The sequence below is a fragment of the Gymnoscopelus braueri genome (genome assembly GCF_963280865.1).
Source record: "Gymnoscopelus braueri genome assembly, chromosome: 4".
Lineage (NCBI taxonomy): Eukaryota > Metazoa > Chordata > Actinopteri > Myctophiformes > Myctophidae > Gymnoscopelus > Gymnoscopelus braueri.
This window is the reverse complement of record NC_137605.1, coordinates 59,135,474-59,156,270: the sequence shown is the minus strand read 5'-3', so window position 1 is coordinate 59,156,270 and position 20,797 is coordinate 59,135,474. Positions and strand designations below refer to the sequence as shown.

The 20,797-nt window shown below is 44.2% G+C and overlaps 1 protein-coding gene across 4 annotated transcripts in view; it reads right to left on the bottom strand.

Annotated features, from left to right (window-relative positions):
- Positions 1-20,797, bottom strand: part of adam15 (ADAM metallopeptidase domain 15) — a 193,119-nt gene that overhangs the window by 146,589 nt on the left and 25,733 nt on the right. For all 4 annotated transcript variants that reach the window (XM_080427255.1, XM_080427256.1, XM_080427257.1 and 1 more), the window contains exon 2: positions 20,646-20,722. In XM_080427255.1, the coding sequence (XP_080283381.1) occupies positions 20,646-20,722 (77 nt within the window). The remainder of the gene's footprint in view (positions 1-20,645; positions 20,723-20,797) is intronic.

The window sequence follows — 20,797 nt, the reverse complement described above, 5'->3', positions numbered from 1 at the left end:
ACACTACTGCTTCATGCCTCACTGTTTTCTCAGGGCACAACGCGTGCAGTAACATTTTCATAGACCTGACTGCTTATTTCTCTCTCAAATTTTGGCAACCCATTTTCCACTCTCACTTTCATTGCAAAGCGGCGGAAAAAGATCAGATCTACAAGCATACAGCTTGTCACGCAGCAACTGTTTTGTGCTTGTAGATCAGATATTTAGCGCAGGAGTAGAGCAGGAATGAGCACATTTGTGGAACATATCGATGTGTTCACTTGTTGCGCTGACAGGGAGGAGGAGAGGAGACGCTTTTGTCAGCGTGGACAGCTGATAGAAGGAGACGCTTTACGCTCAGGGAATGATGTGAATATTATTATGAATAATAATAATATTGGTTTGTCAAGAGATATCCATGTGTTTTGGACAATGGAGACAGTCACGTAATTAGACAGTGGCTAATCCATGTTTCCCTCAAGAGTTTAATGTAATGCTACAGATCGCGCTGTTTTATACAATGTGAAAAGATGGTTGCTTGAAAACCAAAGCTGCAACCATTTGTGATCATATTTTAGGTTTTTTAGGCTATGTGATGTAATGTAATTGTATTTCACCGTTTGTCTGTTTTCTGATGTTATTGTTTTTCTGTCTTTATGTTTTGTGTGAGGACTGCGGATGAAAATTAGCATCTTTGCTAAATCCGGTGTATTTACGTTCATGTGACGTTCATTAATATGCTCTGTCCTGTCTAAATAAACAAATAAAGTAAATAAAGTAAAGTATACGCTTTTTTTAATAAAAATTTTACATACAGAATCTGCAGTTACCATTACAAGTTAGCCTATTTTATAATGTTTCTGCCTGCCTACAACAACATATGTGAGCTCACTGACTGAGCAGAGTGCAATTGAAATGTTAATAGCTATTTAAAAGAAAATGGAACCCCCACTGTGTGGGGGAGAAGGTGTCAGCTCGTCTGGAGCACAGAGGGGAGACAGTGACCAATAGAATAGCTGGAAAAACGGTCTTTTTGATCCCCAAATCAGGCAGTGTATGGGATGGTGAAACCCCAGTCATGTAAGTGTTAACTCACAAAACACATTGAACATTCTGTTAAACCTTCAAATTAAAACCATCTGACAATGTAAACAACGACACATACTTACTGCGTATGTGCGCATTCGAGAGTGTGGCTAAAGCTCGCTCCTCCGTCTTCACTTGATTTCTGAACGAACCTGACCACTGAATGTAGCGCTGTTGTTGAAGGCTGCTATCTTTTTCAACACACTTCAACAGACTTTTAAATTGAGTGACTGTCTGTAGGCTATTTACATTTTACTCTGCATGTAATCACAGCTAAACGGGCGGACAACGGGTCTATTATTTGACGGGCGGGGCGGTTCTGGTTCGTATTTTGAAATAATCACGGGTGACGGGTCGGTCTACGGATCTGATTATTGACGGGCGAGGCGGGCGCGGGTTCTCAAAATTGGACCTGTGCAGGACTCTGCCCCCTAGCACTCACCTCTTCAGACTCCACCTAACCCCCTAGCACATGAAGGTACAAAATGAAGGTAAATGACTTCAAGGTCAAAGTCGATGACATAATCATCACTAGCAAAGAAGAGATTACCTATTTGGGATGTATTCTTGACAAATACCTGACAGGTGAAAGAATGGCAACAAAGGTGGTCAAAGGAGTAAACCAGAGAACCAGATTTATGGGCAGAGTTTCCTCTTTTGTCAACCCTCAGGCCCTCAGGACCTTCTCAGGGGCCCTGATTCAGCCCCTTTTTGACTATGCTAGCTCCTCTTGGTACTCCCAAAACAAACTGATCCGACTACTTCTCGGACTGGGGCCCATGACCCACCTCTCTCCTACTCACTTTGCCAGCCTAGGCTGGCTCAGGGTGGAAGACAGGGTTAAACAACTAAAAATGGGTCTGGTCTTCAAAATTGTAAATGCAGATTTGCCCGAAATGCCCCCTATACCCGCATATCTGTATAAATACCTCGAAAAAGTTAGTGACACCCACAGCCACGAAACTAGAGGGAGCGTAAACAACAATCTGGTACCACCCACCCCATCCCTCAAAAAATGCAGTTCGCTGGGCTCATTCAAAACAGCCCTAAAAACCCATCTTTCTGGAGGCCGAAAGAGGAGCTAGTACCAGTTTCCCTGTAGACAGACGACCCCCCCCCCCCCTCCTCTTTTTTGTACATATTTTGTATTTCCTCATGCTTTTTTTGTATATAATTCTTATTTTTCCATGCTCCCCCCCCCTTTTTTTGTACATATATTTTTTAAATGCTTTTTTTTGTACATAGTGGTATTTTTTCTGTATTATCTGTATTTTCATGTTGATTTTTTAACTGTTTGGTTGCTACTATATATGTCTATGAAATTAACTCAAGGACCCCAACGGAAACAAGTCCGCAAGGACTTTTTTGGCCGGACCTTTTAGACAAAAGCATTATAAATGTAACTGTGTTGTTTTACATTCTTTTGCCTAATAAAAATTTCAATCAATCAATCAATCAATTCAATCAATCAATCAAAGCACTCACCTCTTCAGACTCCACCTCACCCCCTAGCACTCACCTCTTCAGACTAGACCTCACCCCCTAGCACTCACCTCTTCAGACTCCACCTCACCCCCTAGCACTCACCTCTTCAGACTTCACCTCACCCCCTAGCACTCACCTCTTCAGACTCCACCTCACCCCCTAGCATTCACCTCTTCAGACTCACCTCACCCCCTCGCATTCACCCCTAGCACTCTTCCCCCATATTGTGTCTGCTCCTTCCTAACCAGTTTTCAAATCTTCACTTAAAACGAATTTCTTCTCCCTGGCTGATTGTAAAACCCTGGCCCCTAATTGTTTAATTGTGTAATGGTGTCTTTATAAATGATCTTATTTTGCTGTATAATTGTGTTATTTGTTTTGCCTATTTAATCTGTCTTCCTGTTGTATGTATGCTTGTCTGTAATCTGACAGCACTGCAGATGTGCTTTATAAATAAAGTTTGAGAGCACTCCTCATGTCTATTTCAATACATGCTAGTCATTCTATGCAGATATACAGAATGTTGGTCATTCTATGCAGATATACAGAATGTTGGTCATTCTATACAGATATACAGAATGTTGGTCACTTAGTCATTCATTCATTTGAGTCAGGCAGAAACGTTGTATCCTCATAATTCAACTGCTTTATGTTTTTCATAAAATAATACCCTACCTTGTCAAACAGAAAAAAAAAGAAAATAGTCAATGTACAAGCTCACATGTTTCGTTCTGACGTGTTGCTTATTTTTTTAAAGTGGAAAGGTAGTAGTCTACTTGCCAGCCCATAGGGCCCCATTGTGAACCCGGACATGTTGAGTACACCAAAGTTTTATGTTAGAAATGTTGAGTATGGGTCCCCAGCATGTAGAAACTGCCGGATGCGATATGTTGAGCAATTTTCAGAATTAGCGTAATTAGATCACCTATATGGATAATATTTCAGCAATTGTCCCGGGCCTTAGGGATATTTTCGCGCTAATCAGTCTTAAATGCACCAAATTTGGCCCAGATGTAGCCCAGGGCATGCTCTAATGATTTAGCTAGGGCGCCCGAGCGGGCAACCTTTGGGGTCGCCATAGCGGCCAAATCCAAAATGGCCGCCATGTAAAATGGTTTTGTCTGTAACTTTTGAACCAGATGAGCTACAAATACAAACTTGGTGCCTATTTCATGTTTTTTGACCATTGCAAACACATTGGAATGCTTATCATTACGATTGGGTGTGTCTGGAACCCTAATTTGCATATTTCCAAGATGGCGGCTATGTGAAAACGTGAACTTTTGACAGTTTTGGCAAACTTAGTGTCTATTTTATGTTTTTTAAGCATTAGAAACATATGAAATGCTCCGATTTTCTGATTGCATCCATCTAGAGCACTCTAATTTACTTATTAACAATATCAACACTATCCCCAAAAAGGTATTCAACATTTTCACCCAGAACACTTTTAGGAACAACCTTAATAAGCAACCTTTGTATGTTACACATATAATGTATTTGAAAGATAGAACAATGGAGTGCAGCACATTCCTATTGATATAGATAGGAGTATTTGAAACAATCTTACAATTAATGCACAAAAACTCTGTACGTTTCCAGAACCGCTGATCCAAACGATATGCCTCTCTCTGAAGACGGGGAGGGTGCCGCAACTGTGGCAATCTTCCTGCATTGTCCCGGTGCCTAAGAAAAGTCGCACCTTGTGACTACAGGCCAGTGGCTCTGACATCAAAGAGCATGAAGACCTTTGAGCGTCTGGTACTGAATCAACTGAGACCGATGGTGAGTGAATACCTCAAACCTTCAGTTTGCATACCAGGCGGACAATTGATGATGATCATCTACATGCTAAACAGGGCATTCACACACCATGACACCCTGGGCAACACAGTCAGAATCATGTGTTTTTACTTACAACACTATCCAGCCACAACTGCTTGCTGAGAAGCTTGCGTTGATGATGTGGACCACGTCTTGGTGGCATGGATCACAGACTACCTCTCGGGCAGACCGCAGTATGCGAGACTGCAGGGTTGTCAGTCGGAGGTGCTGGTGAACAACACGGCTGTCCCCAGGGCACAGTGCTGTCACCTTTCCTGTTCACCCTATACACAAATGTCACACTTTGTCCCAGTGTGGGTAGGATATGGCACAATTAATGGAAACGAACACAGTCCGTAGGTGCAAAACAAGCGTTTTATTTGCCCTTTTTAGAAAGTCCCAGGGAAAAAACAATACATCACAAACTCTATATACACACTGGACAGATTGGCCCTGGGTCTACTCCTCAACAGTCCTTCACTGACTGCCAAGCAGTGGCAGGTCCCCCTACTTATATAGGCTAGGCCCCGCCCATTGGACCGTACCAAACCTGAATTGAATCCTCAATTTAACCAGTTAATTGTAATGTCCAGAGACATTACAATTCATATCCACACTTTAAAGTGTCACATATTACTCAAAGAATTACCCACATCATCATAATTAATATTAGAGTACCCATCTTCCCACTTTACCAATTTTAAACCAACCCACAGTTGGTATGGTTCAGCATGGGTGGAATGAGCATGCTTGATTGCATGCTCCCTACACTGGAGTCAATGCAATCAAACAATCAACCATCAAACAATACATCAATACAATCAAACAAATATCATTCCCTGCAACTTAAACAATACAGAATAATTCAATAACACAGGAATTTACTAAAGTCTGTTATATGTATCATCAGTGGCAGGGTGAACTGCCACATTACTTCCCCCCTCTCCTGGCGCAGCCGTGGTGGTAAACACCTCCTTGTAGGGGACATAACAGTAACCAGACATTTTTTTTTTTTAGAGGGCATTCTGAGGCCTTATGGCCAGGCTGGCTAAACCCCACATTCCCCTGAGTCCGACAGGTACCCTTCGGCCCTTCTTGCCCGTTGCCACCTTGGCCTCGGTTGGGCTGGCGTTGTTGTGACCTGGCCGCCGTGGGTGGCTGCTGCTGGTGGTGGTTCCTGCTGTAGTACTGGTGGTGCTGCTGGTGGCTGCTGCTGCGGTGCTGGTGATGCTGCTGGTGGCTGCTGCTGCGGTGCTGGTGATGAGGTATGAACAGTGGCTCCAGATAGGACACGTTGACGAGGTTGCGGTGTGGGGAGTGCTCTTAGGGAGGCTGCGCTCCCCATGCCAGGATTGAAGCTGGCCCCTGGTGTAGATGGCTGACTGGCAGCTTGGATGGCTGCCCGTATGCCTCGCATTTCCCCCACCAGTAGTTCTCCTCGGTCCCTCTGTGAACCCATAAACTGCCGCAGCAGATGCACCACCTCCTGCTGGGCCGGTACTGCTCGGCGACGGTGAGATGACGGGCCTTCATCCTCATCATCCTCCCATTCGAGATCCTCTGCCTCAGGCTCTGGTTCCGGTTTTGCCGTTTTGCTCCTTCTTTGGATTTTCGTTCCCCCCATGGGGACTTTCTTTCGGGTGGCCATATCCCACCACTGCCACCAAATGTCACACTTTGTCCCAGTGTGGGTAGGATATGGCACAATTAATGGAAACGAACACAGTCCGTAGGTGCAAAACAAGCGTTTTATTTGCCCTTTTTAGAAAGTCCCAGGGAAAAAACAATACATCACAAACTCTATATACACACTGGACAGATTGGCCCTGGGTCTACTCCTCAACAGTCCTTCACTGACTGCCAAGCAGTGGCAGGTCTCCCTACTTATATAGGCTAGGCCCCGCCCATTGGACCGTACCAAACCTGAATTGAATCCTCAATTTAACCAGTTAATTGTAATGTCCAGAGACATTACAATTCATATCCACACTTTAAAGTGTCACATATTACTCAAAGAATTACCCACATCATCATAATTAATATTAGAGTACCCATCTTCCCACTTTACCAATTTTAAACCAACCCACAGTTGGTATGGTTCAGCATGGGTGGAATGAGCATGCTTGATTGCATGCTCCCTACACTGGAGTCAATGCAATCAAACAATCAACCATCAAACAATACATCAATACAATCAAACAAATATCATTCCCTGCAACTTAAACAATACAGAATAATTCAATAACACAGGAATTTACTAAAGTCTGTTATATGTATCATCAGTGGCAGGGTGAACTGCCACAACATCTGACTTCCGATCAACTCCAAGACATGGCCCCTACAGAAGTTCTCAGATGACACTGCGGTGGTCAGCTGCATCTCAGGTGACAACACTGTTGAGCACGATAGCATGGCGAAGGACTTTGTGGACTGGAGCGAGGCAAACCGCCTCCGGCCCAATGCTAGCAAGACCAAGGATGATGGTGGTGGACTATGGCACGACCAAGAGGGTACCTCCGGTCCCCAGCACCATAATTGCTGAGGTGGTGGAGATTGTAGCCAACTACAAGTTTCTAGGAGTGCACCTGAACAGGTTGTTGGACTGGTCTGACATACTCTAATGTAGGAGCAGGCTGTTCTTCCTGAGAAGACTCCGATGTTTTGGCGTGTGCAACAGGATGCTGTAAATGGCTGGTGAGGAAGGTGGGCTCCGTCGTGGGGACCTCACTGGAGGGGGTGGCTAAGGTGCGTACAGTGAGGAGGCTGGACGCCATCATGGCAAACACGTCCCTCTCCCTTCACAAGGATATAGTGGGGCATCCCGGGGTAGATTCACCTACCCCGGGTGGAACTGTTTGAGACTTGGCATGTCTTTTGTGCAGGTAGCTATGAGGATTTACAACGAGACACACGTTGGTCGCTCTGCCAGGTCAACTGTCTATAAAGAATACATCATGCACCTGGGACGTATCATCAGTGTTGTAGCCTGGGGTCATAGGGTGTTTCGGGTCTCGCAACATACACCCTCGCCCAGGTGACCCAGCCGGGGTTGATCAAGCCCCAACTTACGTCCCAGGACCCACGGTCAGTCCTATAGGGAAAGACAGGGCCACTCAGTCCGCTTCTCCGGAACTACTCTGCCGGAACTCGGGGAGGCTCTGGCACGTGGAGGGACTAGGCTCTGTGGGTGGCCTCCTGGCCGGGCTCCTCCTTCGTCTCACCAGGTCCAGGACCTGAGCACTGTACCAGATCCGCTGCACCAGATCCGCTGCAACACCCCGATCCAAACATTTCCTTCTGGCGTGATGGTTCCTTGGGCCGGTTTGCTTGAATGGCCCTCCTAAAGGCCTCACCGTGGGTTTGTTGGGCTTCTTCCTCACGGAAGACACAGGCTGGGGGCGCTAACCCATACTGCTCCCGGTCATATAAATTGGAATAAAAGATGTACCAAGGACTCTGACCTCCAATTACACTTAGATAGTTATTGTACTGATTGCACTGTGGACACTTTGTCACTTTTCTTTGCATTGCAGTGATTGTACTGGTTCCACGGTTTGACAGGACACTGTAACCTGGTGTTATTGTTATTTTTCTGCATAGTGCAGGATAGTTTGTACAGGTGTATACTTTTGTTCTTTAGTGATGGTGCATCTTATTGTTATGTCTTACCTTTGTATTGCTGTTTACATTCCTTACTCTGTATCTGTAACTTTGTAACTCTGACTGCTGTGCTGCCTCTGGGTGACTGAAATTCCCCTGTGCGATCAATAAAGGTATCTATCTATCCATTGTGCTTATATGTTGTCATCTGGACCCCTCATTGTTGGTGAGGCATCCTCACATCCACATAATCAGGTGCTACTGTGAGATCCAGTGTTGCCTCCCAAGCTGCCCATGCACTCTTTTCCCATGGCCAAGGAAGGCTGATGTAGTATCACATCCTGCTAGGGCATGAAAGAGAGGAAAAGCCGGAGTTTGTTACACCTCATCATGTGGATGTGAGGAACATTGAGGTTCTACACAACAAACCTTGTTGTGTGGTGTGTGGTGCGTGGTGCGTGGAGCCCCCCCCCCCCCCCCTCCACGCACCGCATTTCCATTTGTATTTGTATTGTTTAATATACTCTAGCCAACTGGCTTATTATCTGTATCAATAGGGATGTGCTCCACTACATTTTTCTATTGTTTCAATAAAATTGTATGTGTAACATACATAGGTTGCTTTTTCTAGGTTGTTGATAGTGGTCATATTGGTAATAAGCTAATTAGAGTGCTCTAGATAGATTTAATCATTAATCGGAGCATTCCAATGTGTTTCTAATGCTTAAAAAAAAACATAAAATCGGCACATCGTTTGCCATAAGTGTCAAAGGTTATAAAGTTATAACTCGTTTTCACATAGCCACCATGTTGGAAATATGCATATTAGGGTTTCAGACACACCCAATCGTAATGATATGCATTCCAATGTGTTTGCAATGGTCAAAAAACATGAAATAGACACCAAGTTTGTATTTGTAGTTCATCTGATTCGTATCGAAATCGAACCGAAAATGACGTTCGATACAGTGTATCGAAATCAAAAGCCGTATCGCGATTCAAGGGTTAATTTAAAAAAAAATACTCCCGTGCATGCGCACAGCCGATTGCACGTCCGGGTGAAGCCATGCTCGAGCCGTTGTTGTGTTTTTCCGTGCATCGTGCGGTCCTGTCGTCTTTTTTTTCTCCCCCGTCGTAAGCACGGTGCTTACTACGGGGGAGAAAAAAAAGACGACAGGACGAACCCACACACAGGAGGAGACAGAGAGAGAGACCGCTGTAGCGTTGCGTCTGTACTGTACTACTACTTTACATTTCACCATGGCCACTGCTGAAGCCAGCGAGATGGTAATGATGATAATACACAAACGGAAGAATTGGAAAACCCTCCCGCTTCCTTTGAGTCAAAAGTCTGGCAATATTTTGGCTTCCCAGTGAATTATGAGGGCACCCTCTGTATTTAGATTTTATTTATAACGCTTCACAAGAATGTTGTTAACTCATCTTAAAGAAGAATCTGAAAATGACAGTTGTTGTAAGGGCATTTTTTGTTATTGTCATTCTCATTTGATATTATTCAAATAAAAGGGACTTATTGAGAAACATGTGTTTTTCTATACAAATCAAGACAATAGCCTAAATTAATAATCATATAGCCCTCAAAGCTGAAAAAGAATACGTTTAAAAAATATATATCGTATCAAAAATCGAATCGTGACCTTAAAATCGAAAGTCGAATTGAATCGTGGATTAGGCGTATCGTGACACCCCTAATACCAACTTTGATAAGGCAGTATTGTGTTAAAAACATGTTTTGTTTTCTTCATTTCCTGAAAAGTTAATATTTGGTTTCTGCCCGACAGCAAAAATATGTTCAGGACAAGGATATAGACCTACTACAGTGAGGAAATGCATAAATGTATGTACAGTTAAAGGAATAGTTCACCCGAAAAAAAATACTTATTTTCTATCAAATACACAACCCAGGAAGCATTTGTAATAATCCAAATGTCCACACATGTCATTGAGGTTACAATAGACTCGGATGCTTTACTGGTGTTCACTCATACATTACAGAGCATACATTCTGCCATCTATCACCACTCTCTATGGCTGCCTAGTGACGTCATCATGGTTACTCTTAAAGGGGAACACATCCCTTCCTTTCTTTTAAGAAAGAAACAAAACAAAACAACTTGTCATCAACTGTCTGTGTAGATGACATTTTGAACATTCAAATAATAGCTGTAACTATTTCAAATATAAATGTGTTACTCAATACAGAAACACTGAACATACAGATACTGTTTCCCACTTCCTTTTTTTTTTTTTTTTTTTACAGTGTGGTTCAGTCTGTTTTACACTTGAAACAATAGTCTCTGTGGCGCTTGTCTGTCAGGCCTCTGAGGGTATCTCCTCATAGCTTGGGGCATATGTCCTGGTTCAGCAGGACGTTGCGGATCAACCTGCGAGTCGTCATCATCGTCCTCATCACTTTCACTGCCTCCGGTAGGTGTCAGAGGGATTTCAGGTTGGTGTTTCAGGAGTTTAAAGAATGACTGGTTTCGCGTGACAACATGGCCATGTCTCCGGACTGTGACCATAGTGCCTTTCACGGCTATGACTTTGTAGGGCTTGGGGTTAAATGGGGTCACAAGTTTGCCTGTCTTCTGCTGACGTACGAGCACCACATCCCCTGCTCTCAGTGTGTGTTGTGATGCGTTCCTCCTCTTGTCAGCATAGGCCTTCATCTTGTCCTTCCTGTAGCTGTCTGTGTAGCGAAGCACATTATCCTCCCGAGGCAACGGGACAGTGGGGAGTCTGATTGACATGGGACGACCATAGAGCAGGTCAGCTGGGGACTGATTGGTCGTGAGGTGAGGAGTAGCTCTGTAGTTCCTTAAGAACTTATGCAATTCTTGCTTCCATGGTTTACCTTCTGCCGTTGCTGTGTTGATTGCCTTGGTCAGGGTGCGCATGAATCTTTCGACTTCAGCATTTCCTTGTGGCCAGTAGGGAGTAATCTTCCTGTGATGGAAGCCAAGATATTGTGCAAAGTCTGCAAACTCCTTACTTGAAAACGGGGGGCCATTGTCAGATTTCACCTCCAGTGGGATCCCTGCTATAGAGAACACTTTGTCTAGGAGGGGAATTGTTTTGCCTGCAGAGGTGGAAGTTGTAATTTCCACGAAGGGAAATCGGGAGTATTCATCCAGAATGACCAGGAGATAGTCACCTGATGGAAAAGGTCCACAGAAATCCACAGAGACTTTCTGCCACGGTCCTTGTGGGAGCTCTGACATCTGTAGTGGCTGGTGTACCGTCTTAGGAGTGGCTGACTGACAGGGAATGCACTGGGAAATCAGTTCTTTAGCCTGTTTGTCTATCCCAGGGAACCAGACCTTTTCTCTAAGCAGCTGCTTTGTTTTAACAATGCCTTGATGGCCTTCATGTGCAAGAGCGAGGGCTTTGGCCTGTAATGTCTTTGGTATTACCAGTCTGTTACCCCTAAGAAGAAGACAGCCTTCATCAAAAGCAGTAAGCTCATCTCTGACGTTGTGGAATGCTTTGAGAGCTGCTCGATCAGATTCCAATGGGAAGTCCACATCCAGACTTTCCCAGCTGCCTGAATGAAGGACTTTGATCAGGTGCTGCAGTAGTGGATCGGTCGCAGTTTCTTTTCTAACTTCCTGAAGAGTCATCGCTTTGGGTACTGCATGTGTTGCAAAGAAACGGACATGCATTTCTGTATCCACCTCATCTGTGAGCACTGAAAAACGAAGACATTGTGGATGGCGGGACATGTAGTCGGCTGGATTAGTTTTTCCTGCTTTGTGAATAACCTTGAACTTGTAAGGCTGGAGTCTGAGAGCCCACCTCTCAATCCTGGCTGGCGGCCTAGATTTTGGGTTGTTGAAGATAAGCTCTAGAGGTTTGTGATCTGTGACCATGTTGAAAGGAGCCCCGTACAGATATAGGTTAAAATGCTCACAGCTCCAGACTATTGCGAGGGCTTCTCTTTCAGTCTGAGAGTATCGTTGCTCAACTGGCGTGAGTGCCCTGCTGGCGTATGCCACAATGTGTGTCGTCTGTGACTTTTTATCAGTTTGTGCAAGGATTGCACCTAGGCCAACTGGGCTGGCATCCACAATGACATTTGTTTCCCTGTCTTGATGGAAGTAGCTCATCACTGGGTTGCTAACAAGTCTGTCCTTGAGTGTGTTCAGTGCCTCAGTGTGCTTCGCTTCCCAGGACCATTCTGTGTCCTTCTTTGTGAGGTCACGCAGCGGCTGGGTGATTGAAGAGAAATCAGGAATGAAACGCGCACTGTAGTTTGCCATTCCTATTAGGCTGCGTACTTCACTTGGGTTCTGAGGGAGCGACATGTGTGTGATAGCCTCAATTTTCTTCGGGTCGGGTGAGATGCCATCTTTTGAGAAAATGTAGCCATAGAACTCCAAAGATGTTTTGTGGAACTCACACTTGTCTTTGTTGATAGTCAGGTTGTTCTTGTGTAGGCTCTCAAAGACTGCTTCCAAGGAGCGATCATGTTCTTCGGCTGTGGTACCATAGACCAGGATATCATCACTGAAATTTCTGACTCCTGGGATTCCATGGAGTACATTCTGGATTGTGTGTTGGAACACTTCAGCTGCCGATGAGATTCCAAAGATGAGTCTTGTGTATCTTCTCAGTCCGACGTGTGTTGAGAATGTTGTGATGTATCTTGACTCAGGAGCAAGTTCTAGCTGGTGGTAGCCTGCATTGAGGTCCAGTTTTGAAAATATTGTTGCACCATTGAGGTCATGCACAATGTCATCCACCGTTGGTGAGATGTGCCGTTCTCTGAGCACAGCAGTGTTGGGCAGACGCATGTCTATACATATGCGTATCTTTTCTGGGTTCTTGGGCTTTGGCATTGCTACAATGGGGGACACCCATGGAGTAGGGCCGTCTACTTTCTCAATAATGCCTTGGTCCTCCAAGAGCTGCAGTTCCTGTTCCACCTTCTTCCTGATGTGAAAAGGGATGCGGCGGTGTGGTTGCATGACTGGAGCGACACTCTGGTCAATATGAAGCTTGACTTGGAAATCCTTTAACTTTCCAATTCCTTTTGCAATGTCAGGATATTTAAGCATGAGTTGGTCTGCTTTGGACATGGTGGGTTTGATTGAACACACTATCTTTATCAGTCCTAGCTCAGATGCAGTCTTGTACCCGAGCAGGGAGCCGTGGTCGCCTTGCACTATATAGAATACAGCAGGTGTGGATTTGCCATTGGCAGAGACTTCCGCATGTGCTTTCCCCAGGAGGGGAATTGGTGTCTGTATGCCATATGGGAAAATCTTCTTGGTGCATTGTTCAAGAGTGATATTTGGCATGGCTTGTTCATAAGCTGTTCTATCCAGCAGATTAACTTGGGCACCAGTGTCAATCAGGACATCCAAAGGTCTCCCAGCAATCCATATTTGCGTTGTTGGTGGTGGTTCAGATGTATCTTTAGCTTGTGTGACATAGACATATTCATCATCCGTGCTTGAATCAGCTGCAGTCATGCGATCAACAGATTCACCTTCATGTGTTTGCATTGTTTTCACTCTCGGTCGTTGATAGTCTCTTCGTCCACGTGTCTCTTTCTGTGCTGGTTGGCTACGTTGTTCTGTGTGTTGCTTTGACAGACAACAACGAGCAAAGTGATTGAGCTTACCACATGCCCTGCATTCGAGTCCTCTCGCTGGGCATGCTGACTGGCCACCTTGATGTGGGAATGTGCCTCCACAGTTCCTGCATGGTGTTTTATCATTTCTCTCTGGTCTGCGGTCTGTCTGTTGTTGATGTGCTGTAGCCCACGTCTTGTTATCTCTAATTGACATTGCTGCGACTTGTGCACAGTCAATTTTGTTTTCAATGCTTGCAGCTTGCATTTCAGATGTTTCAAATGACCTGGCGAGGTCAAGGAGGCCTTTAAAGGGGAAATCCACCCATTTTCAATATTTAACTATGTCATTAATATAGCATAAAGGAGTTGTGTGGAAATAAGAAAAAATTAAAAAAAAAATTAACATTGCAAAAAAATTTAACATTGCAAAAAAATTAACATTGCAAATTACACCATGATGAGTCATCACAGTGTAATTTGCAATGTTAATTTTTTTGCAATGTTAAATTTTTTTGCAATGTTAATTTTTTTTTTAATTTTTTCTTATTTCCACACAACTCCTTTATGCTATATTAATGACATAGTTAAATATTGAAAATGGGTGGATTTCCCCTTTAAGGGTTAGAGCGGCCTCTCTAAGTGCCCTCCTTCTTAAGCGTGATGATGTGCAACTGAGTATGATTTGGGACTTTATTTCCCTGTCCACATCAGCAAATTCACATGTCTGGGCAAGCTGTCTTAATCTTGTGGTATAAGCATCAATTGTTTCACCTGAGTCTTGCTTTGATTGGCGAAAAACATAGACTTCATATTCCACGTTGTGACTTGGGCGAAAGTAGTCTGTGAGTAGTTTGACAGCTTTGTCATAGTCATCATCCGCACCTTTGTCAGTGAATGTCTCAAATATATCCTGTACTTGGTCTCCTGCATAGTACAATAGCATTGCTCTCTTCCTTCGTTTGTTATCAACATTAGCTGCAATCAAGAAAGTGGTAAATCTCCTCATCCATTTTTTCCATGTAATTGCCAGAGCAGCAGGGTCTGCATTTATGTCAAAAGGTGGGAAGGAGGGTAGTTCCGCAGCCATGTTTTGTGCCTTTATGGTAGCTGCGAGTAGTGTGTTTGTTTGTTTTTTTTCACAAAAAAAAAAAATCTTTTTTTTTCAAAGTTTTTTTTTCTTCACACAGTTAGCATTTTCCAGTCATTTCCATTAGCGCCGATCTGGCCTCTTATCAGTGTCATTTCCATTCGGTTTGCAAGTGTAGACTACTTCACAGTTTAGTTCATCCAATGTGCTGACTCACGTATCCCTTTGTGCTGCTGTTAGCTTCTTAGCTGCCTTGTTGTTGTTGTTAGCTGTTAGCTTCAAGAGCATCTCTCAGGGGAGAGGGGAGAAAAAAAAGGAAAAATCACCGTGGATCCTTGGAGCATTGAAAAGCTGCATCACTCGTCGCCAATGTAATAATCCAAATGTCCACACATGTCATTGAGGTTACAATAGACTCGGATGCTTTACTGGTGTTCACTCATACATTACAGAGCATACATTCTGCCATCTATCACCACTCTCTATGGCTGCCTAGTGACGTCATCATGGTTACTCTTAAAGGGGAACACTACAGCATTGAATTCAGATTTTTTTGTTTTTGTCGCATTCCTAAGCCAATTATTTGATGACCGGTTGTATTTCCGGTAGGAGACTCAAAGAGTCTCTTTCCGCCGGTAATCAAATTATTGGCTTAGGAATGCGACAAAAACAAAAAAATCTCCATGAATTCAATGCTTCATGGGATGTGTAATTGATAGAAAAAAAGTATTTTTTTGGGTGAACTACTCCTTTAAGGATATAGGCCTACTACAAACAGAACAGTGTAATATGTCGGTACAGCAGCAGCTACAAGAGTAAAATAATAAAATAAACTAATGGATGATTACATATGATTGTCTGTCTGTCTGTCTGTCTGTTTCTCACACACATCATATTTTCCTGTTAATCTATTCTTTGCTTTCCGTTGAAGTTCAGCGCAGAGTGAAACTTCCCCCTCGCTTTCTCCTCTCACTGCAACAGGAAGGGAAGGGCTCTGTGTGTGTGTGTGTGTGTGTGTGTGTGTGTGTGTGTGTGTGTGTGTGTGTGTGTGTGTGTGTGTGCGTTCTCATAAAACATAAGTGACACTTAAGAGTACTTCAATCAGTGTAACACAATGCAGTGTACTTGGAACATGTGTCAACCGAGTAAATGAACAGGATTTTACAGTCAGGGCTGCAAACTGCATGTATGTGTTAAATTATATGTAATTACATGTATGAGTTAAATTACATGTTCATTGCATGTCTAATGTACTAACATGTACGGTACATTGTGCAGTGAACTTATAGGCTCATTGAGCTGATGATTTTATTGAACGTATGATGTCATGGAGGGTGGGTCTGTGTTTGTGTGTTTCCGGGGCAACGGGCCAACAGGCCCGCTGACAAACAGTTAGTGGAGGAGGGAGAGGCTGAATGAGAAACTCACAAAAAAACCTGCAAATGATTCACTTTACACCACTAAAAGTACAAATGATTCACTTTACACCACTAAAACTACAAATGATTCACTTTACACCACTACAAATTACAAATGATTCACTTTACACCACTAAAAGTACAAATGATTCACTTTACACCACTATAAACTACAAATGATTTACATACAGTGCACTGTCCAATGCCTCTGTAAGTCCATGAGCATTACATTACAGTCCAATGCTTTAAATACTGTTTGTGTGACAACATTGTCCCTTTGGTTCTGTGGCTTCAATTACATGCATTCTGCTATGAATGACCTACCCAAGACTATAAAACAATTCCTATTCTCAAAATACAAGTGAACATAGTTTAACTTCTCAAAATACAAGTGAACATAGTTTAACTCCTTGAACACCTTGACAGTAAAATCCTCTGACCCCCGCCCCCACCCCCTCCTTTCTCTGTAAAGATACCTGTTGATGCTACTGAGCTTTATTCCAATATGTTTTCTATTGTATTTGTATTGTATTGTATTATTATTTGTCTTACTTATAAATTGAGTACAATGGACCACAATGGTAACTAGCCCCTGGGGCTTTTTGTGTTATCCTTTTAGCATAACATTTGACTGTACTACCTGCAATGTTAATAATCGTGTTAAAAAAATATTCAATCAATCAAGCAATACAAATTCAATTATGTTAATTTAATTACAACACATGTTCATTTGGTTCTGTGCGTTAAATAAACAATCTAATACATTGATAATAATTAATCAATAAAAAGGACAAGTACTGATAGATACAGAGATCTCCATATATGGGCACAAAAGGGACACAGACGGATGGGTACAATGTGTACTCTGGCAAAGCCCCCGACCCTATGACTCAGACATATTGGACAAACCTCTACAAGTTCAGGCCACTATGCGTAGCGGCCTGAACTTCTAGTTCAGTGGTTCTTCCAAGGGGTCCTTGGGGGGGTTCCAGGGGGTCCACAGCAAAATGAGTTAACATAGCATCATAATAACCTCATCCGAACCTATAGTGGGTTAAGTTAACAGTGCATGCTGACACACATGGATGTCATCAGCAGAGGTGTGGTGAGTGGGCGGGGCTGCACCCAGATGAATTGTACTAAAAATGGTTAGTCACAAAAAGGAAGGAAGGGAGGGAGGGAGGGAGGAAGGGTGTCGGAGGTTCATTCAGTGGTAAGACTATTGAAACTTAAATGTAAACTCCCTTCCTCTCCTCTCCTCCTCTCCCCAACCTTCCTCTCCTCTCCTCCTCTCCGCTCTTCTCCCCAACCTTCCCCTCCTCTCCTCTCCTCTCCTCTCCTCTCCTCTCCTCTCCTTTCCTCTCTCCCCAAACTTCCTCTCCTCTCCTCTCTCCTCTCTTTTCCCCCTCCTCCCCTCTTCTCCCCAACCTTCCTCTCCTCTCTCCTCTCCTCCTCTCTTCTCCCCAACCTCTCCTCTCCTCTCTTCTCCCCAACCCTCCTCTCCTCTCTTCTCCCCAACCTTCCCCTCTTCTCCTCTCCTCCTCTCTTCTCCCCAGCCTTCCTCTCCTCTCCTCTCTTCTCCCCAATCTTCCTCTCCACTCTCTTCTCTTCTCCCCAACCTCTCCTCTCCTCTCTCCTCCCAAACCTCCTCCTCTCTTCTCCCCAACCTCTCCTCTCCTCTCTTCTCCCCACCCTTCTTCTCCTCTCCTCTCTTCTCCCCAACCTTCCTCTCCTCTCCACTCTCCTCCTCTCTTCTTCCCAACCTCTCCTCTCCTCTCTCCTCCCAAACCTTCCTCTCCTCTCCTCAACCTTCCTATCCCCTCTCCTTTCCTCTCCTATCCTCAGGCCGACAGGAAATGTGTTCATGGACTGAGAGATGAAAGACGAGAGATGAGAGGTGAGAGGGGGGTCCCAGTATGGTGTATGGGGTACATGGGGGTGTACGGGGGTTCCTGGCAGATGGGGGTCTGCCACAAAATACATATTAATCTGGGGGTCCTTGACATGCGATTTTTTTTAGATTTCTACATAAAAACATAATAAATGAATAAGAACTATGTAGTGTATTTAGTGTGTGTTGTGAGGCGTTAATTTGAGTTTTAACAGCTGTAAAATCACTTCTGTTTAAGGAAATCCCTTTGGCTGTTTGGCAGGACATGTCTTGTGTATGTGTGTGTGTGTGTGTGTGTGTGTGTGTGTGTGTGTGTGTGTGTGAGAGAGAGAGAGAGAGGGAGAGGGGTGTGCGTTTGAGGTGTGTATTCTCAGATAAGGGGTGTAATTGTAGGAAGGAAACAGGAGCGTTGACATTATTTCACCAGGAACTTCCTGCGTCGTACTGATCTAACGAGCTGAGGGGCGGGGTCACCTCTAAAAGGGGGCGAGTACTTCCTGCGCAGCTGACAGGAAGTGTGAGATCATTTCCCTAAAAGAAGCATGGCTATGCTAGAAGAAGGTACCCAGAAGTTAGGTGAAATACATTGGAGTCAATGAGAGCCGGCTGGACCAGCTTGTGAACAAACACTATTTCTGAACGACTGGGACTAAAATTGGTTCAGGAATATAAAAGAACACATTTCACAGGTTGTTTTCTAATTACTTGTGCACACTATGTAATTTTATTGAGGCATCTAAACAGCACCATGTATCGTTCCTGGCAATGATGGACTTGCAATACTTTGGCATGTTCAGAAATGTACTTTGTAGTCTTTAAATACATAAAAAAAATTATACAGTGTACAAATCAAAATGCAAACACAGCAGAATACTGGACCGAGTATTTTACAAAGGTCTTTTAGAAATAGTGTTTGTTCATAAGCTGGTCCACCTGCCTCTCATTGACTGCAGTGCATTCCACCAAAGTTTCAGCTGCAGTTTGCCACCCAGTGTGACAAATATGCCAGCTGGAATTGCTGGATAGAGTAAATTACATTATTTGGTGTCCTTTCCTTAATTTACCTTAATTGCCAGCAACCAGGAAGTGACCTTAAAGACTCCACCCATTATTATTTAAGAAGGAAGGGCCATCTACGTAATTTTCTCTGTCTGTCCGGCCATTCCAGCCAGCAGACTAATCGCACTGGGAGGCAAACTGCAGCCGGGAGTACGGGCTGCAGGGACATTTTACTTGCCAATTAATTGTCACTCAAATATTTCGTTGAAAATGATTGGAACATTATGAATAAAAATGACTGTTTGGTGCTTCGTAAACAAAATATATGACAAATAACATTTAATTACTTTATACATAAAATAAACATAAATAGTGGAAATAGCCGATCTACAAGCTCAAAATGCGTCACATCGCTACACGTTTGTACATATCGAAAAGCAACAGAACACAACACTGTAATAATTTTATTGAGGTATCTAAAAAGCACAGAGTACATTTCTGAACGTGCCAAAGTATCGCGAGACTGTCCATCATTGCCAGCCTGAGCCAGCCTTACCGAGTCAGAAACGATGCATGGCGCTGTTTAGAGCTTGTAGTGCACCTCCTAACCTCCCCAGTGTGACACTATACCTCCTAACCTCCTCAGAGTGAGACTAGTACCTTCTAACCTCCCCAGAGTGACACTAGTAGCTTCTAACCTCCTCAGAGTGAGACTATTACCTCCTAACCTCCTCAGAGTGAGATTAGTACCTCCTAACCTCCTCAGAGTGAGACTAGTACCTCTTAACCTCCTCAAAGTGAGACTATTACCTCCTAACCTCCTCAGAGTAAGACTAGTACCTCCTAACCTCCTCAGAGTGAGACTAGTACCTCCTATAACCTCCTCAGAGTGAGACTAGTTCCTCCTAACCTCAGAGTGAGACTAGTAGCTCCTATAACCTCCTCAGAGTGAGACTAGTACCTCCTAACCTCTTCAGAGTGAGACTGACTCCTAACCACCTCACAATGAGACTAGTAGCTCCCAACCTCCTCAGAGTGAGACAAGTAGCTCGTAAGCTCCTCAGAGTGAGACTAGAAGCTTCTAGCCTCCTCAGAGTGAGACTAGTAGCTCCTAACCTCCTCAGAGTGAGACTAGTAGCTCATAACCTCCTCAGAGTGAGAATAGTACCTCCTAACCTCCTCAGAGTGAGACTATTACCTCCTAACCTCCCCAGAGTGACACTATACCTCCTAACCTCCTCAGAGTGAGACTAGTACCTCCTAACCTCCCCAGAGTGACACTATACCTCCTAACCTCCTCAGAGTGAGACTAGTAGCTCCTAACCTCCTCAGAGTGAGACTAGTAGCTTCTAACCTCCTCAGAGTGAGACTAGTAGCTCATAACCTTCTCAGAGTGAGACTAGTAGCTCATAACCTCCACAGAGTGAGACTAGTAGCTCCTAACCTCCTCAGAGTGAGACTAGTAGCTCCTAACCTTCTCAGAGTGAGACTAGTAGCTCATAACCTCCTCAGAGTGAGACTAGTAGCTCATAACCTCCACAGAGTGAGACTAGTAGCTCCCAACCTCCTCAGAGTGAGACTAGAAGCTTCTAACCTCCTCAGAGTGAGACTAGACGGACCGACCGTCCGGCCGGTCGGTCGCAGGCCTGCGTGAGTGCGTGCGTGCGTGCATGAGACCTGTAGAGCTTGGCTCAGGCTCCTCTTGTGTCCGTCCACCATGCAGAAGGGTGTGGTTCTCTCTCCATGCTGTGAACCTGGAACACACACACACGCACGCACGCACGCACACACACACACACACACACACACACACACACACACACACACAC